The sequence below is a fragment of the Lynx rufus genome, unplaced genomic scaffold (assembly GCF_022079265.1).
Source record: "Lynx rufus isolate CCGP_SWC_20201006 ecotype Redwood Valley unplaced genomic scaffold, mLynRuf1.p SCAF_4, whole genome shotgun sequence".
NCBI lineage: Eukaryota > Metazoa > Chordata > Mammalia > Carnivora > Felidae > Lynx > Lynx rufus.
The window spans coordinates 105289904-105315192 of NW_025814856.1; the positions used below are offsets into that span (position 1 = coordinate 105289904).

At 36.2% G+C, this 25289-nt stretch overlaps 1 protein-coding gene across 1 annotated transcript in view; it reads right to left on the bottom strand.

Moving 5' to 3' along the window:
- The window catches only part of THSD7A (thrombospondin type 1 domain containing 7A), a 434259-nt gene that overhangs the window by 44748 nt on the left and 364222 nt on the right, over positions 1-25289 (bottom strand). The window contains exons 12-13 of the mRNA XM_047097264.1: positions 18628-18822; positions 16902-17165 (exon numbers count right to left, since the gene is read on the bottom strand). Of these exons, the coding sequence (XP_046953220.1) occupies positions 16902-17165; positions 18628-18822 (459 nt within the window). The remainder of the gene's footprint in view (positions 1-16901; positions 17166-18627; positions 18823-25289) is intronic.

A 25289-nucleotide genomic window follows, 5' to 3' on the forward strand; every position in this document is an offset into this window, starting at 1 on the left:
TTTCATTCTTTCTCATTGCCAAGTAGTATTCCATTGGATATATAAACTACATCTTATTTATCTATTCGTCAGTTGATGGACATTTAGGCTCTTTCCATAATTTGGCTACTGTTGAAAGTGCTGCTATAAACATTGGCATATATGTGCCCCTGTGCATCAGCACTCCTGTATCCCTTGGGTAAATTCCTAGCAGGGCTATTGCTGGGTCATAGGGTAGTTCTATCTTTAATTTTTTGAGGCAGAAGACATGAATGGATATTTTTCAATGTGAAGCTATTGTTAACAAGATTGCTATGAGCCTTCTAGAATATGTCTTTTGGTGAACATATGTATTTTTGGGGGGACTATTCCTAGGAGAGAATTTGATGCATCAGAAGGTACCACCTAATTGTAAGTAAAGTATAAAAAAAATCTTTTTAAAGATAGGATCACAAATTTGGCATGAAGAGCAGGGTGCAATGAAAGAATTTTCAAAAGTGTAGGAATTAGTCTCAGCTAGCCTTCAAGAGGGCAGATGAGGCAGCTGGGGCTTTGTCAGCTGTGAAACACTAAAGACAGAAAAAAGACACCAATGCTAAGTTTTGAATGTACTTCTGATACTGAAAAAGGCATCTAGACTATTGGTAATGATATAGAAGAAAGTTTAATAAAAAATGAAAGTACCTTATGACAGTGTTTACCAAAATTTTGAAAAGTGTAACTATTCTTCAAATAGATTGCAGTGTCTACTTAAATCTTGACTTTGATTATGGTTTGAGGTAGGGGAACAAGCCCATCTAACTATTTTGAACTGAAACAAATTTTAAATCTTATTCTGCCTTTCATATAGCATAGCTTAGAAATTAAATTTATCTAAACCAGTAGGAGATGCTTAAAAATGGAACTCTCAAAAGGGTCAGTAATAATTCATTTTATATTTCAAAGTAATAGTTTATGAAATAAAATCAAACTGTAGAAATGCCTAAAGTCATTTCCAAATCAATGGTATTCTGTGACCAAATTGTTTAATGCTTGTAAAAGCACAATTTTTTAAAATACCAAATATTTCCAAATGTTATCAATAGCTTTGGCAAAGAATGCTAGTATTTCAAAGGTAATAAATTATTTTATACTTTTAAAGTTTTTATTTAAGTTTCAGTTAATTAACATACAATCTAATATTGATTCAGGTATAAAATACAGAGATTCAACACTTCCATACAATACCCAGTGCTCAACACAAGTGCCCTCTTTAATCCCCACCAGCAATTTAACCTATCTCCCTACTGGTAACCATCAGTTTGTTCTCTATAGTTAAGGGTCTGCTTCTTGGTTTGCCTCTCTTTTTTCCCCCTATACTCATTCATAATTTGGCTATTATAAATAATGTTGCTATAAACATTGGGGTGCATGTATCCCTGTGAATTTGTATTTTTGTATACCTTGTGTAAACACATAGTTCTATTTTTCACTTTTTTGAGGAACCTCCATACTGTTTTCCAGAGTGGCTGCACCAGTTTGCATTCCCACCAACAAGGCGAGAGGATTCCTTTTTTTCTCCATATCCTCACCAATACTTGTTGGTTTGTTGTGTTGTTGATTTTAGCCATTCTGACAGGTGTGAGGTAATATCTTATTATAGTTTTGATCTGTATTTCCCTGATGATCAGTGATGTTGAGCATCTTTTCATGTGTCTGTTGGTCATCTGTATGTCTTCTTTGGAAAAATGTCTATTCACATCTCCTGTCCATTTTTAACTGGATTATTCATTTTTTAGGTGTTGAGTTTGATAAGTTTTTATAGATTTTGGATACTAACCCTTTATCAGATATGCCATTTGCAAATATCTTCTCTCATTCCACAGGTTGCCTTTTAGAATTGTTGATTGTTTCCTTCACTGTACTTTTTATTTTGGTGTAGTTCCAATAGTTTATTTTTGCTTTTGTTTCCCTTGTCTCAGGAGACATATCCATAAAGACGTTGCTATGGCTGATGTCAAAGAAATAGCTGCCTATGTTTTCCTTGAAATTTTTATGGTTTTATGTCTCACATTTATGTTTTTAATCCACTTTGAATTTATTTTTGTGTATGGTATAAGAAAATGGCCCAGTTTTCCCAATGTCATTTGTTGAAAAGACTGTCTTGGGGCGCCTGGGTGGCTCAGTCGGTTAAGCATCCGACTTCGGCTCAGGTCATGATCTCACGGTCCCTGAGTTCAAGCCCCGCATCGGGCTCTGTGCTGACAGCTCAGAGCCTGGAGCCCGTTTCAGATTCTGTGTCTCCCTCTCTCTCTGCCCCTCCCCTCTTCACGCTCTGTCTCTGTCTCAAAAATAAACATTAAAAAAAATAATAAAAAAAAATAAAAAAGAAAAGACTTTTTCCCATTGGATATTCTTTCCTGCTTTGTTGAAGATTAATTGACCATATAGTTGTAGGTTCATTTCTGGGTTTTCTTTTCTGTTCCATTGATTTATGTGTCTGTTTTTGTACCAGTACCATACTGCTTTGATCACTAAAGCTGTGTAATATAACTTGAAATCTGGTTTTGTGATGCCTCCAGATTTGATTTTCAAGATTGCTTTGGCTATTCAGGGTCTATTGTGGTTCCATACACAATTTAGGATTGTTTGTTCTAGCTCTGTGAAAAATGTTGATGCTATTTTGATAGGGATTTCATTGAATGAGTAGATTGCTTTGGGTAGTATAGACATTTTAATAATATTTGTTCCTCCAATCCATGAGCATGGACTGTTTTTTCACTGCTTTGTGTCCTCATGAATTCCTTTCATTGGTGTTTTATATTTTTCAGAGTATAGATCTTTAACTTCTTTGGTTAGGTTTATTCCTAGGTATCATGTTGTTTTTGGTGCACTTGTAAATGGGAATGATTCCTTAATTTTTCTCTCTTCTGCTTCATTATTGGTGTATAGAAATTCAACAGATTTCTGTACATTAATTTTGTATCCTGCGACTTTACTGAATTCTTGTATCAGTTCTAGCAATTTTTGGTGGAGTCTTTCTGGTTTTCTATATAGAGTACCATGTCATCTGCAAATAGTGTAAGTTTTACGTCTTCCTTACTGATTTGGATGCTTTTTATTTATTTTTGTTGTCTGATTGCTATGGTTAAGATTTCCAGTAGTATGTTAAGTAACAGTGATGAGATTGGACATCCCCAGTGTTCCTGACTGTAGAGAAAAAGCTCTCAGTTTTTCCCCATTTAGGATGATATTACCTGTGGGTTTTTCATATATGGCCTTTATTATGTTATGTTCCCTGTATCCCAACTTTGTTGAGAGTTTTTATCATGAATGGATGTTGTTCTTTGTCAAATGCTTTTTCTGCATCTATCGAGAGAATCATATGGCTTTTATCCTTTCTTTTATTAATGTAGTATATAATGCTGAGTGTTGAATTTGGCTTACTGGTCTGGTATTGAGAATTTCTGCATCCCTGTTTATCAGGGATATTGGCTTACTGTTCTCTTTTTTAGTGGAGTCTTTATCTGGTTTGGTATCAGGGTAATGTTGACCTCAAAGAAGGAGTCTGGAAGTCTTCCTTCCTTTTCTGTTTTTGGGAATAGTTTGAAAAGAATAGGTATCAACTCTTCTTTAAATGTCTGGAAGAATTTGCCTGTGAGTCCATGCTCCTGGACTTTGTTTATTGGGAGTTTTTTGGTTACTGATTCAATTATTTGGCTGGTTATTGGTATGTTCAAGTTTTCTATTTCTTCCTGTTTTTGTTTTGGTTGTTCATATATTTCTAGGAATTTATCCATTTATTCAAGGTTGTCCAATCCATTGGCATATAATTTTTCATAGTATTTCATATAATTATTTGTATTTCTGTGGCATTGTTAGTTATCTTCTCTCATTTGTGATTTTATTGACTTGGGTACTTTCTCTTTCTGATAAGTCTTTCCTTTTTGATACAGGTATATCAATTTTAGTAAGTTTTGTCAAAGAACCACTCCTAGTTTCATTAATCTGTTCTATTGTTTTGTTGTTATTGTTGTTATTTTTATCATTTATTTCTACTCTAATATTTATTATTTCCTTCCTTCTGCTTGGTTTAGGCTTTGTGTTTGTTCTTTTTCTAACCCTTTTAAGTATAAGGTTAGGTTGTTTATTTGAGATTTTTCTTGCTTCTTAAGGTAGGTCTGTATTGCTATATACTTCCCTGTTAGGACCACTTTTACTGCATCCCAAAGGCTTTGTTTTTTCATTCATTTTTCATTTTTCATTGTGTTTTCATTTTCATTTGTTTACATGTATTTTTTAAAATTTCTTATTTGATTTCCTGGTTGACCCATTCATTGTTTAGTAGAACATTGTTTAACCTCCATATATTTGTGGCATTTCAGATTTTTTTTATTGGGTGGACTTCTACCCACTCACGGTAGGTAGAAGGTGCTGTGGTCAGAAAACGGTGCTGTGGTCAGAAAACGTGCATGGTATGACATCAATCTTTTTGTATTTGTTAAGGTTTGCTTTGTAAACTAATCAGATATTAGTATATCTGTATATTAGTATATACAGATATCTGATCTGTTCTAGAGAATGACCTATGTGAACTTGAAAAGAATGTGTATTCTGCTGTTTTAGATGGAATTTTCTGAATACATCTGTTAAGTTCACACTGTGGTCCAGTGTGTCATTCGAAGCCATTGTCTTCCTGTTTATGTTTAGATGATATGTCCATTGATGTAATGGGATCGTAAAGTGTGCTACTGTCAGTGTATTATTATCAATGAGTTACTTTATGTTTGTAGTTGTTTTATATATTTGGGTGCTATCATGTCAGGGGCATAAATATTTATGATTGTTAGATATGATTCTCAGACTGTCCCCTTTATTATGATATAGTACCCTTCTTTATCTCTTGTTATAAAGGTAATAAATTATTGAAATATTTCGAGAAGACTTGCATTTTCCCACCTTCAAAATGACTACAAAAGTAAACTTTTAACCTTTTGTTATTTAGTACTCAGAGTTGAAAAGAGAATCACATGATTGTTCATGTCGCTACTTCACAAAGTAACAGATAAATGGAAATTCTTTCTTTCCATTTTATCTGTTGAAGTATTATGGCATTAGTGAGACTTAACATGTATGACTTCTGACTGATTCACATTGTATTATGAAGTAAGCAGATATAACACTTTTATGTCTGATCTTCCAATAGCATATTCTAGAAAACATCTCTCAAAGAAAATTCAACCTATTAAACTGTTAACAGATATAAATTAGGCATTGACATAAAGACAAAACTGCAAAAGACTATAATGCCTAGCATTCCATTTTTATTTTCTAGTATGAAACAACACTCAATAATTGCCTGTCATGTTTATCTAGCACAATTAAAATCCTTAATGCTACTAGTAAATTGCTAGATAAGCATTCCCTTGCCTTCTCTGCTAAGATCATTTTTGAGGGCAATTAACACCAAACAATCATAGGGGATGGAAAGACAGAAACATTTGATGCATTTTAAGACTAAATAAACTGATAGCATCTTGTAGCAATTTATGCCTTCTGAGGAATGCTAGAATAAAATAAATGACTTCACAATTAGGGTATTAAAACTTTCAGCACTTCAACACTGCATTTAACACATGGAAAATCAAACTCCTGACTTTTGATCATATTTTCTGTATCCTATATCTGTTCTGATTGCTCTTTCAGACTGAAATAAATACAAAACACCAGCAGGCTTAAAGTGGCAGCCGTAGGACATATTTCCTTTGAGATATATCCAATCATCTCTTTCATTTGAATTATGAATGAGCAGATAAAATAGCTTTCAACAACCTTCACAATTACTATATTGTGTTGCTGAAAGGTGTACTGCTGATAAAGAATTCCCTTTAAAAGCACATGGAAGATATTGGTTGGTTTTGATTTACAGTTGTGTGAATGAGCAACTCTGGCACTCTAACTAAAACTTCTGAATCAATCTCAAAAGCAACCTCAAAAATCTCTGCTACTTTAATGTATATTATATGTACATGATTGCAGTTAGGAATGAGAAGAAATTAGCTAGAACTTTATTATCCTCGTGGGTTTAAAAATATTGAAAAAATCATTGAAAAGTTCTCAAATAACATTCTTTTGCAATTATATATTGAGGACTGATAACTCAGTAACATGGAAAAACCAAATTATTATCTATAGCCAAACTCCCCTAATCAAATGTTCCATTCAAGCTCATACATCCAGTAGATGTAAAGTTATAAATCTACATTGGGTAATTAAAATTTTCATGATGAAGTGTTCAGGAAAATTTATATAACTACAGTGAAATGCTCCTTTAATTTTATTTGTATTTACTTATATACATATGAAGGCCTATGTCTTCATATCTGCTAGGTGCTTATAGATTTTCTCAGGAAGTTTCAACATCAGTGTTAATAGTTGTGGGGTTCTGTTGCTGTTTTTATTCTGATACTGGGAGTTACCCAATGACTAGGCACATTCAGATTCATTTAGGTACAGCTACACACAAGTTTTTTATCAAGACCATTTCTTATTGCCAACTCTAAAGCTTTCTGCTGTATAATAAGGGATGTGGCTGTTCTTTGCCTTTGATTCCTGGGAGGTAGCCTTCAAGTCCTGACATTTTCTGAATCTTTCTTATTCATGGTGGCTTCTTGGACTATAGGTGAGTTTATGTTAAAGAGATGACTCAGGACGTGGTGTTGGTTACACCACAAAGACAAAACAAATTTAGAGAGTCAGGGTTTTAAGCCACATGATATCCACCCAATCTCTTGGTGGGTAGATTGAGCTTAACCATGTGCCAAAGAATTGATTAATCATGCCTACATTATAAAGCCCCAATAAAAACTCTGGGTACAAAGCTCACATGAGCTTTCTGGCAGCTAAGTACACACTGATGTGTAGACAGGGTGATGCCTCCTGGCTTCTTGGGGAGAGAACATGGAAGCCTTATGATTGGGACCCTCCCAGAGCTTGCCTATGTGTCTCTTATTTTGGCTACTTCTGATTTATATCATTTTGCTATAATAAAACTCTATCTTGTAAGTCCAGTTGACCCTGAACAGCATGGGAGGTAGGGATGGTGACTCCCAGTGCAGTTGAAAATACTTGTATAATGTTGACTCCCCCAAAACTTAACTACTAATAGCCTACTGTTGACTAGAAGTCTTACAGATAACATAAAGAGTTGATTAACACACATTTTGTACCCTGTGTACATTATATTGTACATTCTTACAATAAAGTAAGCTAAACAAAGGAAAATTCTAAGAAAATCATAAGGAAGAAAAATATGCTTACAGTACTATACTATATTTATTGAAACAAATCCGTGTATAAGTGGACCCACACAGTTAAACTCATGTTGTTCAAAGGTCAACTATATAGTGCTTTCCCTAAGTTCTCTGAGCTGTTCCAGTGGAACCTAGGGGGGTGTAGGAACCTCCAAAATTGTAGCCAGCTTGTCAGTAGTAACTGGGGACCCCTGAACTTGCAGCTGATGTCTGAAATGAGAGCGGTCTTGTGAAGGACTAAGCCTTTAACTGGAGGAGTTGGGCCTAACTCCAAGTAGTTGGTGCCAGAATTTCATTGTACTTTCAGACATACATTCTATTTAAAAAGTAAATAAACTTATTTATATAAGAACCTGTACCTATAGTTTACTTATTCAACCAAAATAAAAGCCTTGGGAATAATTATATGCATTAAAGCATTTATGGACCTTCTCCACAGATTTAACATTTATAATTTTAACTAATACTGTATTTTTTTTTATTTTTTAAAATTTTTTTCAACGTTTATTTATTTTTGGGACAGAGAGAGACAGAGCATGAACGGGGAGGGGCAGAGAGAGAGGGTGACACAGAGTCGGAAACAGGTTCCAGGCTCTGAGCCATCAGCCTGACGCGGGGCTGGAACTCACGGACCGCGAGATCGTGACCTGGCTGAAGTCGGACGCTTAACCGACTGCGCCACCCAGGCGCCCCACTAATACTGTATTAAAAGTGAGAGATGAGTATTAAAAAGCTCACTTTTGGAATAAGGCTTTGTCAGTGACATAAACATATTTGATGAAGTGTAGAGATCATGAAGTAATGAGAAATAAATTAACTCTGAAACTTATTAGATGACTTATTTTTAATGTGATCCAATGCAGGGCATTTTTCTTCCAACAAATGAAAACTATATACTGCCAGAGAAGTAGTTCCAAAGGATGATCTTTTAAACATTAGTTTGTTGGATTCTAATAAGTGTTAAACAGAATTTTAACAAAAAAAAACACTTCAGTGGTCAAGTTGGAAAATTGCTGCATTTAAATTAAACAGTTCTCTTTACCCTGGGTTTTCCTTTTTTGCTGCTATGAACTGTGAATCTCTAGGAGAAAGCCACAGACACTGCATTTCTATACTGACTTTCTTCTATAGCATCTCACTGAACCAGTAAGAGATAGATAATTCAGATAGGTTATAATTATAATGCATTAAACTTGGATTCATGTTTTGAGCTGTACCGAGTTTTAATATGTAAAAAGTAGGACATTCCAGGTCCATTTCCAGATACAGAAAAAAAGCAAAAGTGAATAAACAAAAAAAAAAAATCAAATCTCCTGAACTTAAAAAAATTGTTTTTTCTTAACTTATATTTACTTTAAAGTTTTAAAGCTTAAAAGGTCAAGCTTATGGCAAAGGGAGGAGAAACTGTTATGTGAATAAATATTTTAAGGGCTTTTTTATGGCAGTTTAAAAAGACCATAAGAAGAATCAACTTTGTTTTTATCCAAATGAACTAAAATTTCTTGTAAGAGCTAAATTGGATTTCAGGGCAACTATGAAGAAATGGGATAAATAGGGAGAGTAACTGCAAGTAAAGATTTTTCTTCAAAATTTAAATTTAAAATCCCCATAAATGTTTTCATGTGTTTTCAGGTAGTTTTCTGAGCCCACAGATAATTATAATAATAATTATAATAATAATTATTATTATATTATTAAGATATTATTATATTATTATAATATATATATTATTATTATAGATACTATATATATATAATCTTATATATATATCTTATGAACTTATGAAAAATTGCTTGTGCATAAACCTTGTTCACTATATGACTATTTTTATGATGCTTTCAAGTCATAAAAGACCTACATCGTAGGAATGAGACTAAACTCAATTAATGGGATACGGAACTTTAAAACTATTTTGGATTTGTAGGGCTTTACTAAAACAACAAGAATCTTTATGCGGATTCACACAGGTCATTCAGTATCTTTATGAATTATGAAACCTTATAACATAAGGAATGAATAGCTCTACAGTTAAATCAATAAAACTGCCACAGATATTGGCAAGATTACCACTTTAATCATTTTGTTGAAGACTAATGTTATGACTTCTCTAATGCATTAGGAGAACAAGGGGTCAGAGGCCTAGAGAAAGGGTGTGGAGTAAAATATAATGGCAGAAGTTGTGGATTAAGGCAAAGATCAAAATTCCTTTTTTAAAAGTATTGCAAGTAATGAACTATTTTTGTCAGTTAAATTTATTTTAAGCAGAGCATTTTCTTTCCAAAACGCTGAAAACAAAGCCCAATAAGTGTATGGAATTTATTGGAGGCGATGTTTGACAGCATGGCCTGAGGGACTCCATGGAGCCCAGTTTGAAAACCATGTTATGAGGTAATAGATGAGTTGAGGTCTCTGGGACATGGAGCCCAGAGAACTAAATAACACCAGATGTTTTTCTGTCACACATGACATGAATGGTAGCTGCAGGAAATTTTCCAATGAAAGTCTCTCCTTCAACACTTCCACAGTCCTCCTTCAGGGAGCCTGGTGGAGAAGGACGCTGGTATCCACACCTTATTTAAATTTGACCCTAGGCAATCACTTTATTTTTGTACTCAGTATCCACAGTAGCCCTTTCCTTCTTCCCCTGGCTCTTTCAAACTTGCAACTATTACCTCAGGAAAAGTCTGTCCCCCTCAAACCCTGCCTCTCTTTTACATTTAAAAGGAAAAAGATCTCCATTGAGAATGATAACTGTGAAAGTAATACTAGCAGTACCTGTACGGTCAAATGAAAGAATTCTGATATGAATTAGACACTAAATAAATACGACCAACGAAAAAAGCTTTTCAGAGAACTTAGCACTCCATTTCAGCTTGTTTAAAGGACCCTATTTATTGCCTTTTATGCCTGGTTTAATTAAACATGCTCTTCCTCAAATCATCCACCATGATACGAAAAAAATTCTCATTAAATTTTGTTTCTTTAAAATTAACCTCTAATTTTGAACTTACATAACGTTCTAATAGAATTCCATTGCAAAAGTAATCCATTCTAGTTATATTATGGTTGACTGCTTATGTAGGTTATCCTCAGAATCTACTTTCCCCATATTCATAATCATTTTTTATCAGATATACCCTGAGTTCCACACAATGTCTTAGAAGTACATGCTCTTGAACTAAAATTTATTTGTACAGTGAGTACTGGCAATGATCAAATTGCCAATATGTGTTCCACAGAGGGTCCTATAGACTCATTTGGTTTTCAAAATCCTACCTAAGTAGACATTCACTTTATGAAGACCCATCCTTAAAAATTGACAGATAGATAGATAGATAGATAAATCTCCTAATGTTCTCTTCCCCACAACTGGTAATCAAGTGAACTATCACATGGGAGGTGTGGGTTGTTTTGCTCAATGCAAACAATCTTACAAAGATTTAGGCTCACATTGCTACCAAACCCTGGAAGGGTCTGCATGATCCAGTAAAGTAATCCTTGAACTTGAAACGTGTAAGGCACCTGGCTGGCTCAGTTGGTACAGCATGATACTCTTGATCCTGGGGTTGTGAATTTATGTCCTAAGATGGGTGTAGAGCTTACTTTTTTAAAAAATACAAAAGTAAAATAAAAGATGGTAAATTTAAAAAAAAATGTGTAGTAGAGCTCCCTGGGGATCCTGACAAAATGCAGATTCTGACTCAGTAGGTCTGTAATGTGGGTTGAATTTCTGCATTTCCAATGGTTTCCCTGTGAGGTCTATGCTGCTGGTCTGTAGACCACATTTTGAGCAGCAAAGGATTAGATGCCAGTTGGCAAATGACAGCCCAGGCTGACAGCCTGTTTTTGAATTTAATTTTTTTTAATGTTTATTTATTTTTGAGACAGAGAGAGACAGAGCATGAACAGGGGAGGAGCAGAGAGAGAGGGAGACACAGAATCTGAAGCAGGCTCCAGGCTCTGAGCTGTCAGCACAGAGTCTGACACGGGGCTCGAACTCACGGACCATGAGATCATGACCTGAGCCGAAGTCGGACGCTTAACCGACCAAGCCACCCAGATGCCCCTGACAGCCTGTTTTTGTACATAAAGTTTTACTGGAACAGAGTCATGCCATGCACTCATGGCATTCACTCACATACTGTCTATGGCTGCTTTCATGCTGTAACTGCAGAGTTGAATACTTGTGTCAGAGACATTTTGGTCCACAAAGCCTAAAATAGTTGCTATCTGGAGCTTTAGGAAAACATTTGGTGATAAGGTAATTTAACGTAGCAGCTTATTGTTAAGTTTCTTCATAGTTTCTACATGTTATCAAGTATTTGATAGGTATTTATAGCAATATATTACTTTTACGCAATAGGAGAGCAACATATATTAAATGTCCTGGGCTGAGAAAGAACAATCAGATCAGATGTGCCTTTCTGTTAACTTGATATTAAGAGATGATAAAACATCACAAATGTAATTGAGTTTTAGAATATGTGTTGGTAGTACACTATGGCTTAAACTGCCTATGAGATATAGCAACAATAAACTTTCTGAACGTAAAGACTGAAGCCAAGTGTCTGGAAGGAATTATGTAGCTCTTAGAGCTCAAGATTTGAACACCTGGCATTTTAATATTTTATCCAATTCACCTTTAAAGTATCCCTCCCACATAACTCAAATAGAAATGCTGTTTCTACTTTTCAAGGAAAAATATGAGTTTTAGAAATAAAGAGAGTTCAATAAACATCCCACACTACCAATTAAAGTTGTAAACAACGGTTGGGAAAATGTAAGTTGCTACAGTTACTAATATAAACCAGGAGGTGAAGGTGTTGTCCAAATCTAGTGTTGTACAAATCAGGCAACTCTTGATAAGCTTTGAATGGAAATAAAGAGATTTTAATATTGATATCACAGGGCTAATTCAGTAGAATAGGTATGTGATTATTATTTCTTCTCTTATTTAGTAGGTAGATAGAAGCACAAATATTTGATGAATACCACATAGAAAGTTTGTGGCATGTATCACTCTTATTCTAAAGATCTTAGCTATTCTCAAAAATCTGTTTGATTATTTCCCAGAAATGTGACATAGAGGGAAGAATACTGTCCGGAAAAAAGAAACAACTGAAGCCTGACTGTGGATCAACTACAACTGCAAAAATTCTCTCTAGTTCACTCATTCATCCACTCTACAAATATTGAGCCCTTACTGTTCCAGGGGGTTGGGACACATCAGTGAATAAAACAGTCTATGATACCCTCATCAATCTCCATTCTTGTTCAGGAGATACAACATAAATAAACACAACAAGTAAATTATATAATATGGTTATACAATGATACACGCTTTAGAAATACAAAATGTAGAACAGGATAAGGGGTTTGGGGAAAGAGGAGTATGGTTGAGGGGCCCATGATAAAACTCTATCATTTACATATAAATGGAAGTCATGTATACATGCATTTTACATAAGTTAGTTTATCTTTAAGGTTCTTTAAAATATTAAGACTAAGTAATATAATGATGTTTAAAAGTTCCAGAAATTCTAACTCTTGTTCTGTGAAACTTTAAGTGATTAACTTGAGAAGTGCCTGGTACTATGTAGTCACTCAAATTTCTAATGAACCAATCAGTTATTTTTTAAAATTTTTATTGATTTATGTTTGAGAGAAAGAGAGGCAGAGAGGGAGAGAGAGGAAGAGGAGAGAGAGGGAGCGGGAGAGCGGCAGAGAGAGAGGGGTACAGAGGATCCCAAGCAGGATCCCTGTGGACAACAGAGAGAACCTGATACAGCGCTTCAATCCACAAACCGCAAAATCATGACCTGAGCTGAAGGCAGACGCTTAACCAAGACTGAGCCACCCGGGCACCACCCCCTGCCCCTGATCAATTAAAATTATCAAGAGTGTTCTGGCAGTGAAAAGAAAATGTATGATTTGGTTTTTGAATGATTTAAAAACTCAGGGCGCCTGGATGCTCAGTCAGTTAAGTGTCTGACTCTTGATTTCAGCTCAGGTCATGATCTCATGGTTTGTGAGTTTGAGCCCCACATTGGGCTCTGCGCTGACAATGCTGAGCTTATGTGGGATTCTCTCTTTCTCTCTTCCCCTCCCACGTGCATGTGTGCTCTCTGCTCTTTCCCTTTCTCTATTAAAATAAATAAATTTAAAAAAATCTGTTGCTACATTGACACCATCTAAGATTTCACACAAAAAATAAATATACATATTTCATATCATGTTCTTAGGACAAATGCCCTCAAACATATTGATATATCACTAGGAATTATATCTCATAGCATGTGTCAGATGGGTTAACATTTATGTGACTCCCAAGGTATACACTAAGATCTGATTTTTGAATATGGTTATGAGACAGTCAGGGACCTTGGGAACAAGCCCATATGCACCTGGGACACTCCCTGCATCTTGTGACAGTTTTCCCTGCAGAGCAAGCAGGGACCAAGGAGAAAGCCCAGATTGGTTTAAACTCACCTGAGATGGAATAGCCCCCAAATTCAACCTTCTTTCAGCTTTTCCACTCTTCTTAATGTGAAAAAACTTGCCCAGAGGTGGAGACTTAACTTGCAAATGAAACACACAATGTACAAAGAAGCAAGTTCTGTCAACTGCACCTGCATGTCTGCTTTCCTGGGATTCGTGGCCCCTACATGGTTAAGTATATTACTGCTTTCCCACCTCAACTCCTTTAAAACTTTCCCTGGCTGTTGTTCTGAGACCTTTGCATGTCTGACACCTGCAGAGATTGTATCTCCCCTTTGGCTGCAGCTGCTGCCCCAATAAATCCATGCCTGTGCCTTTAAATTTTGGGTCCAGCCTTGTTTCTACTGTCGCTGGGTCCAAGAACCCAAGCCTGGTATAACAGGTCTATCATTTTTCAGTACAAAGTTTGCTACTGCAAAGACTTCCAGACATAAAAGAACCGTGCCTTAAGGTTATTAAGACATTAAAAAATGGTGACCACATGGGAAATGGCCTACAATAATATAATTAAACTGGGGAAAGTCAAACTGTTTTATCAGTATAACTGATAACGTGCTCCACAGATGGACAGCACAGATAAAACAGAAATGCCCCCAGGCCACTATTGAACAGGAGATTAGTGTCTTTGCACTGCATACATGTGGGGGTCAATTCTATGTTTAAACTGAAGGCAGAAAGAGACTTTTTCTTGAAAGCCATTTTTCTACCATCCATCTAGAAAGCCAGTTTAGCTGAGGGAAGGCAGTGGTCATAGAGACTATAATTTAGAGTGTGCCTCAAAGAGAACACCAAAGTTAGAGTATTCCACCAACACCATCAGAATGGATAGAACATACAGAAGCAAAGTAGTAATTTGCAAAGAAATCAGGCGACAGAGATTCAATTTCCCTGGACTTCACTGTGAGTAAATATATTGGTAAATACTAAAGTATCCCAGTGGACATCTATCACAGATCAGGTTTAATGAGAAAGACATGATGTTGGACGGACACAAGGAACTAAACTGGAGCCTTTTACTTAGTTAAGGGTCTTAGATTCTCCCACAATCCCCATGAAGTTCAGTGTTGTCTGGAATTTTTCCTATATGTGCTTTCCTTCTAGAATACAGTACTACATTCTTCATGCTTTGAACTGACAACGATGCTAAGGTAGGAAGTCTATTGCCTTTGGACAATTTCTATTATTTTTGTACTTGTACTTTTTTAAGTGATCATTTCTGTGAGATTCATAAGATATGAATTCATAAGGTTTTTTTCTAAAAATTAGGTCAACTGTTAACTGGCTTACTGACACTCTCCTGCATCTAATTAACAGATCTGGATAAAAGTGAGAATATACAAAAGTCATTCTGAAAACTCAAAGGTTATGTTAAAAACAAATGGTTATCTTGGTGATTCACTAGGCATGATAATTTAAAGTGTGAGCAAACACTTATAATCTACATTCCAGGAGAAATGTATTTTTAAAAGTTGTCTTCAATTTTACATTTTAATGACTAATTATGATCTTTTACATTATCATATCATCTCAGAATGGCCAGTGCATTTACATTTTTCCTGGTATCTAATTTACAGTACCTATGTTACTGATACAGAGAATAGAATATTCAGTCACTCTTACACATGTCTCTCAAAGTGTACCTATTATAAATAATAAATTCTTTTTTCTTTTGCAGTTGTTTTTCTAAATGCATTGAATATATTAAGGTTAGGGATGCATTAACCTGAGTACATTAACCTAAAAAATAATTATGCCTAGGGCTTCAGTGTTATGGAGTCTTTGGACCAATTATCACTAGACTTTGGTAAATGAAGGAGGAATTATCAGATCAGATGGAAAATAAAAGGAAACAGTTTTTGGAAACTTCTCTGTGGAGAGAAGTTTAAGAGATTCCAATAAATGTGTCACCAATGATACTTTGATGGAATGGAGATGGTCCTATTAGATCATGTTGTTTTCTAAACCATATAATAAAACTGGAAGAGTGCTATTCTAATAGTAGCTATTTCAGCAGGGTTGGAAGGTAACTGCCTTGTCCCTGTCTCCTAGCAACTCCTCTTTCTCAGGTCACCTCCACGAAGAAGGTGGGAGGATCATTGTCCAGTGTTTGCAAATATATGGCATCTGTGATTCAGGCTGACCCACTGTAAACTAGTCTCAGTCCAATATAAAAAGACAGATGTATTAAAATAAAGGAATAATGGAGAAATATTGCTCAAGGACTACTATATTAAGACTTAGAACCAAAGAATTTACTACATACTCTGGTCAAAGATGGCCACTCTTCACAACCTTTGGCAACTCAAGTATTATCACTGTGTTTGATTTAGAACACTAAAGTGGGCACAGTTAATTAAGAGTAGGTGCATTTTTCTTTTCTGTCCCCTCCCCACCCCCCACTTTTTGGCTAATTTCAACACAATGAGGAATAAACAACAGCAATTTGAGTTTTCACTAATTATGGCTTTCAGTCTTTCTCCTCTGCCACTTAATGACATTTCAGGCATATTGTAAATTTCTCCAGTTTGGTTATTAGAAGCCTGCCTAGGGGCGCCTGGGTGGCGCAGTCGGTTAAGCGTCCGACTTCAGCCAGGTCACGATCTCGCGGTCCGTGAGTTCGAGCCCCGCGTCAGGCTCTGGGCTGATGGCTCAGAGCCTGGAGCCTGTTTCCGATTCTGTGTCTCCCTCTCTCTCGGCCCCTCCCCCGTTCATGCTCTGTCTCTCTCTGTCCCAAAAATAAATAAACGTTGAGAAGCCTGCCTAGTTTATAACTTTGTCAGAATAAATTCAAATCTCCTCTCTTCCTCCCTCTTTTTCCACATGCAGACTTGTGGTGGGTCATTGGGCCTATTCAAGGACTCGTGATCAGTACCAAGAGAGGTTTTTGGCACTGTAAAACTTCCTTGACACCAACTTTGGGATTTAGTTGCCAACTTCTGGACAACAAGACAAATGCCTTTGAATGTCCTGTTACACGTAAATAATATACATACAGCATGGTGCCCCCCAAATATTCCATTTACAGCACACTTCTGTAAACCTTTATGTCCCTCCATTCTGATCCATGTTCATTTTACCTCCACCCCCCAAGACAGACAGCAAACACGTAACACCAAAGAAAAATTGGATTACCATGACTGTTACATCTGGACGTTTCCACGAGCCTGCCATTTTGGTCGTAGCATGCCATTGCTTGGTAACGATATCCTTGACCACATTCCTTGATATCTCCTTGTGCTTTCATTCCCAGCAACACTTCCACTTTCCCCTCTGGTAAAATGCAGTCTGACCAGTTCCCCACAGGCTGTGCATTATACTTGTCACAAGGACAATACTGAGTCTCAATCAGGGGGTACAAATGAGAATTTTTACATTTTTCCTTCTTTTTACTTTTTCCTGTGAATAAATTTAAGTTGGAAAATATCATTATTAATTTCAAGCATCCCTAATTTTCCTCCTTCCCTAAAGTTCCTTTCTCCATTTTTAACCATATTCAACAGTAGCCTATTAATGAAAGCTATTTTCTCACTCCACAGTGCTTGCTCTGTAGCCTGTTATTAGTCCTGAGTGCTTTGCATAGTAAATTTTTTCTTATTTTCTCATTTCAAATTAGCCATTTCGCAAAAGGCATTAACTGTTGTGCTGAATTTTATACTCTTTGATTAAAATCCTTTCAAATGCTCATGTGCTTCCAGTGAAGGTAATTGCATAAATCACTCCTTTATGTTATGTGCCAAAATATGAAATGGAGAGAGTCACTGCACTGGACTGCACAGCTTTTTTGTTAATTCCAAATAGATACTATGGTTATGTAGGATTACAATTCAGAAAATGAGATTTTGATATTTACTTTTCTAGTCATTACCTTGCATCTTTCATTATTACTGAAGAGTAATCATTTTCGCATACTTGGTGATCACTGTAGTAAATAATATTCAATAATATTCACAGTGAAGACATTTAGTGTCAGAATAAAAATACTAGAAATGGTTTGCATGTAAATCTAAATAAATTCCCTTTTAAAATAAAAAAAATATGAGCTTGAGAAATGGCATATTATTTTAACATAATCACATTTCTATTAAATATTTATTACATTATGTCATATACCATATGACATATCACATCATATATCACATCATATATTATAATACTATTTAATTATATCACACATAATTGCCTATGTCATACATACATTTATCTCTAACTTTCGTAAGGAGTCTTACGTAGTTTTCAACAGTCTTCATTAGGACAGGTGGTTCACTTTATAACTTTTAAATTCTGAACAGTTTACTGGCACCAATATTTTCAGGTTTCTTTTTGCCACTGACAGTATTTTGGAATGCACCAGGTTTAGCTCAGTATGATAGCTCCTGTTCTTCCTCATTATATTACTGCTTTTTGTCATTGTGACTGCCTTTTAAGATGCGGTTTTCAGATACAGAATTAATGTCATATTCCTCTTCTAGGATAAGAAAGATAATCAGGCTCTGACAGTGAGAATGGGTAAAGAAAACGAAGTGGCAACCTTTCCTTTTGTTCTCCAAGCACTTCACAATCTGTAGGCAATCCACCAAAAGTACCGTTTAAACCGAAAAAATAATCTCCCTATTGTATAGGAAGACAGTTCAATTTTCAAGGTTACCTTTTCTTTCCACTAAAAGTACACAGCATGTCTGTCACTGCCAACTTACATTAAAATACACACACGAATCCACTGGCATATTAAGTATCCGTATTCCAGCAGTAAGGCACAGCCACGCATTTTCCAAATACATTGTCAGAACTCTCTTGGTCTAACTTTTAATGTGTTTTCTAACTTAACACGTGTTCGCTTTTGCATCCCAATTATTCTTACCAACAATAGCACGCTTTCTGGTCCTAACTGCACCGCAGTCTCCATTGCATGAGGAAAACTTGGACCAGCTGGTAAACTGACAGTCATCTTGGCAGGGGATCTGGCAGGCTTGGGTGAGAGCTGGCACGGGTCCCGCATACCAGAGGCATTCATGGATGCCAGCCTGTCCTCCATCTTGCTTTCGACAAGTAATAGCTAAAGGAAAAGCATAAAGCTGTTTAAAATAAGTCTGAATATGTTTAATTATCCTACAATTTAAGAGTTAACCTGACATTTCCTCATGCAGTCAGAGGAATCCTCTTTTAATTCTGGTAGTGGTGTTTCTAATAATCACAGTAGTCATTAAATTGATCCTTTAGGTTTTTTGTTGCTATTGTTGCTGTTGTTGTTGTTTAAATAACAGCCCTCAGTGGTTTCTGTGACACAAAAAAGCATGTGTGTGTGTGTGTGTGTGTGTGTGTGCACGCACACACACACACACACACACACACACACACACACAGACATTTAGCAGTCTTTATTAGATGCTATTAAGGATTTCGAGTCCTTATATTTAGAACTTAATTATTTAAGAGACAAATGGGTCCTGATAATAGTTTATGTTAAACACAGGCTATTCACAGAGGTACAGGGAGACACCATGTAACTCCAATAATTGTTTTTATATCATTGGTTTCTCTAGGATTTCTATATAGAAGGGTCTTAGTGGCAGCAAATTGGAAGGTTTGGGTGAGGAGTGGATGCTTATGGAACTCATCCTGTAGCTGCATTTGCATGGAAATCATGTACTTTTACGACACTGGAAGTTTGCTGGGATGGCTCTGGAGTGGTTAATAGGGAGAGGGGGCAGTGTCCCAGTCCCTCATCCCCTCAGTCTACAAGTTCTTCACATGCATGAATATCAACCACGGATTCAAAAATAAAACAAAAACTTTTGGCAATCTTAATTTCGCAAGTCATAACTGACATTTCTACAATTACATATATGCCCTAAAAATGGTCAAATAATTTTAATTCATATGTATCATTTCCTCCAAGGTACTGTCCTACTGGATTTTTTTTTTCAACGTTTATTTATTTTTGGGACAGAGAGAGACAGAGCATGAACGGGGGAGGGGCAGAGAGAGAAGGAGACACAGAATCGGAAACAGGCTCCAGGCTCTGAGCCATCAGCCCAGAGCCTGACGCGGGGCTCGAACTCACGGACCGCGAGATCGTGACCTGGCTGAAGTTGGACGCTTAACCGACTGCGCCACCCAGGTGCCCCCCTACTGGATTTTTAAAATCACATCATATTTTATTGTTTATTGAACATAGCTGTAAAATAGCTTTAAGGTATCAAGTTCTTAAGGAAAAAGACCAAGTGATGTTTTAAAGTCCCCTTTCTCTGTCATTTTCTCCCATTGGTTTTAAAAATATTTTATTCATTTATTGAGGAAGTAGACAAAACATTTAGATGGTCCTACAGGCGACCTCCTTGAACTAGCTTACATGGCCCCAAACTGATTTGGTGGCCCTTTCGGGTTTATGGATTAGGCTGGAACTTGATCTCTGCCCTGCTCAGGACTCTATTCATCATGAAACTAAGGTAAATAAGCCTGACATTTTGACCCTAAATTATAGTTAGGGCACAGAGCGTCCCAGGTTCAACAACACTCTCCAAATCTGTATTGTGAAACTTAACACCTAGTAGTGTGATGGCGTGTCTACAAGGATAGAACAGTTAGCAAGGGAAGACTTTCTCTGTGTAGGTGAATACAAGTTGTCACAACTGGTGCAGGAAAATTTACATAATTGTTCAAAAGTAGGTGAGCACTCATCTATTTCTTAGCATAGATACCTCTTCATGTAATGTGCACAACACTGAAAGGGCCAATTTGTATGAAGAGGACAGGGGTCCCTGAACTTTAAATACATGAAAACTTGGTAGAGTAAACAGTAGTGGCAGTTATGAAAGTTATGTGACAGGAGAAGGCAACAAGTGCCCCTAAGAGACTCTCACCAATGAGGCGAGGAGTTGTCTGGTGCTCTGTGTTTATCATAGTGGCCTGCCAGCAGTTCTCAAGTCAGGCTGAAGATTATAATCACCTGGATAGCTTCTGAGAAACGTCCATGCCCTTCCCAAACTCAAACATTCTGATTAATTGGTTGAGGACAGGGTCCTGGGCATGAGCATCTTTTTATCTTTAAAAAAAAAACGTTAATGTTTATTTCTCTTTGAAGGGCAGGGAAGGAGTAGAGAGAGAGGGAGACACAGAATCTGAAGCAGGCTCTAGTTTCTGAACTGTCAGCACAGAGCTCGATGTGGGGCTTGAACTTACGAGCTGTGAGATCATGACCTGAGCCAAAGTTACATGCTTAACCAATTGAGCCGCCCAGGTGCCCCATGAGCATCTTTTTAAAAGCTCCTTGATGATTCAAATATGCAGTGGATCAAGACTGCCATTCTAGCAGGTGATGTATTTCCATGTGTGTCAGAAACACCCAGAATACTATAAAAGTTGAAGATTCTCAGATTCATCCCAGAGGTCCTGAATGAGATTTCTTTGTATGGGGTCAAGGAACATGTATTTTTTTTTTCTCCAGGTTGCTTGGATGTTTCTTCTGCATATTTAAATTTAAGACCCACTAGCTTGACTAGTAAAGGCACAAGGAAAGGGTCTGGCTGAGATTTGGGGCTAAGACTGAAAGTGCTTTGGTACTCAATCACCCTGTTACTGTGCCAAGGTTGGGAAACCATGGCCTAGCATGAGCAAAAGAACTAAGGGAGTGGAGTTCAAGGAGACTTGCACAAGGAGTGAACCAAAACAGCATCTACATAGTTTGGAAGAATGTTATCTGTGGATTGGCACTGGAGGAGTCCCCATGAAGTGGTATATTAATGATGTGACTTTGTAGTTTGCTGCCACGTGGATGCAGAGTTGATTCCTTAAATGCTGTAAACTTAGTAATCTGTGACAGTTTGTTCCAACGATGCTTAAGAGGAAGGACTGACAAAGAGGATGATAGTAGACATTTTACTTATCAGGATATGCAGGAATCTCAAGAATGATTAATTTGGAACATAAGAGATTTGGCCATATCAGAACTCTAAGCTGGAAAGAGGTTCACACTGTTTATGATAAAAGAAAATTACAAAACTAAATTTGGATTCTTTGAAATAACACGACTTTTATCTACTTACCCAATTTGACCCTCTGAAACAAAGACTTGAATAAAAATCTTTTGAGAAACTAAATTGCCTTAGGTTCTCCATTAAGCATCTCCTTCTAAGGTTCTCCCAGAAATTTTATTTCAGAATTGCTCTATTACCACCAAAAAAGTACCCCTCAAATAAAACCATTACCAACACAACTCCAGAAACAAACTAGTTTTTGTGCAGATCTACACTATTTGCATACATCTGAAGTCCTTTTCCCCATATACATTAAGTATTTCAATCAGTTGAAAATAAAAAAAAAATGTAAAATTTCCATATCTGTTCTCAGAAACCCATTCAGCATTCTGCTTCCCTTATCTGAGATTTTAGACAGTGTAATTTGAATGAATTACTCATGTAATGTTATCTAAACAAGTAGCAACAGCAATATTTGTACAATATATTGAAAATTTATCATACATCTCAACTTGCTTCTATTCTAACTTAGAGGAAACACAACAATTCAAGCACAGAAATGCAATCTGAAATGAACTTCCTGCTATTAGGGTGAGGAAAATACAAGTGTTTGGAAAGGAAACCATCTGGTCTCTCAGTTTTATAAACCTTAAAACTCATTTCTAATATACTGAAACCAGGGTGGTTTTAACTGTAGAAAAAGATGTATCACATTAAACATGGTTTCCTAGCATACCAGGAAGCTACATATACCCAGACAGTTGTATCTGAATTTACAGGTGTAGGGTGTGTATCTTGTGTATAATGATTATGCAAGTTCTCCTTTGGGCTGAGGTCTTGTTAGCAAAGATGGGCCAAAGTCCATGCTAATTCACCATGAAAGCTTCTCAGTGAGTTCAGCAAATATCAAAATGATTATTTTAAGGTAAAATTCTACATTTAACTCTATGTTGATTATACCCATATATTTTATTTATAATTTTATTTTCTTTATATGAAGCACAGCAATTTTTACTTAAGTGTCATGCTTCCAGCAGGCTGCTTCCAGCAGGCTGAAAGCCTGGGAGACATCTGTGTACCTGCCTTAGGCCCGACAAGCTCAGCCCATCAATATTGAGGGAGTGATGGAAAGGTAAGTAAGTAAGAGTTTCTTCAACAAATAAATGCTCTGGAAAAAGGAGCCAGAACTGTTAGATTAAAAGCTATTCAACAACCAAATGCAAGGTGGAGACCTTTATGAACCCTGGTTTGAACAAACTGTGAACATTTTTGAGACAATGGGGGAAAAATCAGACATGGCCTTAATATAGGTGATATTAAAAAACCTATTGTTAACTTTGTTTAGTGTTACAATAATACTATTGTTATGTTAAAAATGATTTATGGATGATCTATATCTTATCTGGGAATTGCTATAAAATATTCCAGCAAAATCTTTGTAAGTGCATGAGAAATGGCAGATGACCAAGAATGGCAACATGTTAGAAACTACTGAAGTAGAGTGAGTGAAGACTACACTAGCAGTGTTCATTATATTTAGTCTTACTAGTTTTGTGTCTCTTTGAAACTTCTCATAAATTTAAATAAAAAAATTAATCAGTTGAATAAGTAAAGTCAATTTTAGAATGTTTTCATGTAGGTTGAATTTTGAGCCATGCTTTAAAGAGGAGAATAATCAAGGTTCCTGGAATGAAAGGGAATACATAACATTGGTTTGAGCTAAAAGGACACGGATATCTGTGTTATGCATATATGACTATGTAAATGGGATGTTACCGATGCAGCTGTGAATAAATCTAATAGAATTCTGAATGTAGTTGCTCATCTTCATTTCGTTGAAGAGGAATGAAACTCCCTTATTATTCAGGATGCACAAAATAAAAAGGAGTTCTCTTGGTCTGTGGATTACCCTTCAGCAGGCAAGACCATGTCATTTCATTTGAATCATCAGAGTGAAATAAATTACTGGATCTAAAATGTGCACATAGAAGTTCATTACAGGAAACAGAAGAAGATCAATGCCCTGGTGCAGTGAAAGCTGCTGGATTATATGTAAACAAAGAGTTCAAGGAGCTATGAGATGTTATTTGGTAAATTGAGTAATATTAACATGGTTTACCTCACAACAGCGGCGTCTGGGCAGCATTAGAGACAGAACGTGTTCAGCTGATTGAATGATTAGAAGAGTGATTTTTTTTTTCCTATAGTGTTAATGAAAAAAAAAATGGCCAAAGTGAGAACGAATCATGTAGAAATGAAAAAGAAAAAGCTTAATGTGAGTGAAAGCTGGTTACCGAGAGACCTAATTGTGCTTAGAAATAAGACCAAACCCATAAATAATGCAAGAGGGCTCCAGTTGTTTACTAGGTGGCTGTAATGATCCTGGGCTTTCTCTGTGTAGAAGAGATTTTCACTGACAAGTCTGCCAAAATATTTTCTAATTACAACTCGTGAATAGAACTCCGGCAGAATGGAAAGAAATGTACTTTTTTTGGTATTGATCCCAAATAGTTACCAATGATTCCTCTGTCTCATTGAGGCTAATAATACATGTGAATGTACGTGAAAGTCCTTGAATGAGGACTTACTGGAAGTAATAATCAGCTCCCAATGGAGTAGGTCAGGAGAGGGACCTGAGAGGGGCTAACTAACTGCATTGCAACAAATGCAGCACTGAGCAACCATTGTAGACACATCACGGTATCAAGCTTATTTTATGAGCTATTTAAAAAAAAAATACACATGCTAATAATAATTTTATGATGGGGCTCTTGCAGAGATATAAAACAAAACCCAAATCCCCAAATCAACTAGGATGCTAATATTCATAAGAAATTAAAACAAAGCATTTAAATATAGAAATAATTCTAGAATTAAAAAAAATAGTTTTGTAAATAAAAAGCACTCTAAGTGTATAAAAATATTGGGTGGTAACTAATATGTATATCAACCAGAAATAGATTTTTTAAATCATATCTCCGCAAAATTTCTTTTAAAAAAAAGTTTATTTATTTATTTTGAGAGAGAGTATGTGTGTAGGAGGGGCACAGAGAGGGAGACAGCAGGAATCACAAGCAGGCTCTGCATTGTCAGCTTGGGGAGCCCAATGTGGGTCTTGAATTCATGAACCTGTGACATCATGACCTGAGACAAAATTAAGAGTTGGACATCTAACTGACCGAGCCACCCAGGCACCCCATCTGCAAAATATCTTTAAAGCAAGTTCCTTTGCTCTTTGAGTTAGGTTGAGCTTTCCTTTTTCCTACCTAGTTCTTTTTCCACTTTCATTCTGTTTCTTCTCATTGCATAACAATCTCTGAAAATCAAGACATTAATGTGTAATGTAATCTGAGATAAATTAACCCAGATATTCTGGGCCTAACCTTGATAATGCCTCTAATATGTAATCTTTTAAAAAGAATAAAGTGGGCCAGAGTTGAAGTAAAGGGGTAATGCCCAGGGCATCAATATAGCTTAAGCCACTTGATTTAAGCACAATATTTAGCATATTTGTTCATAAAAAATAACTTCATTAGACTTTAGTTAA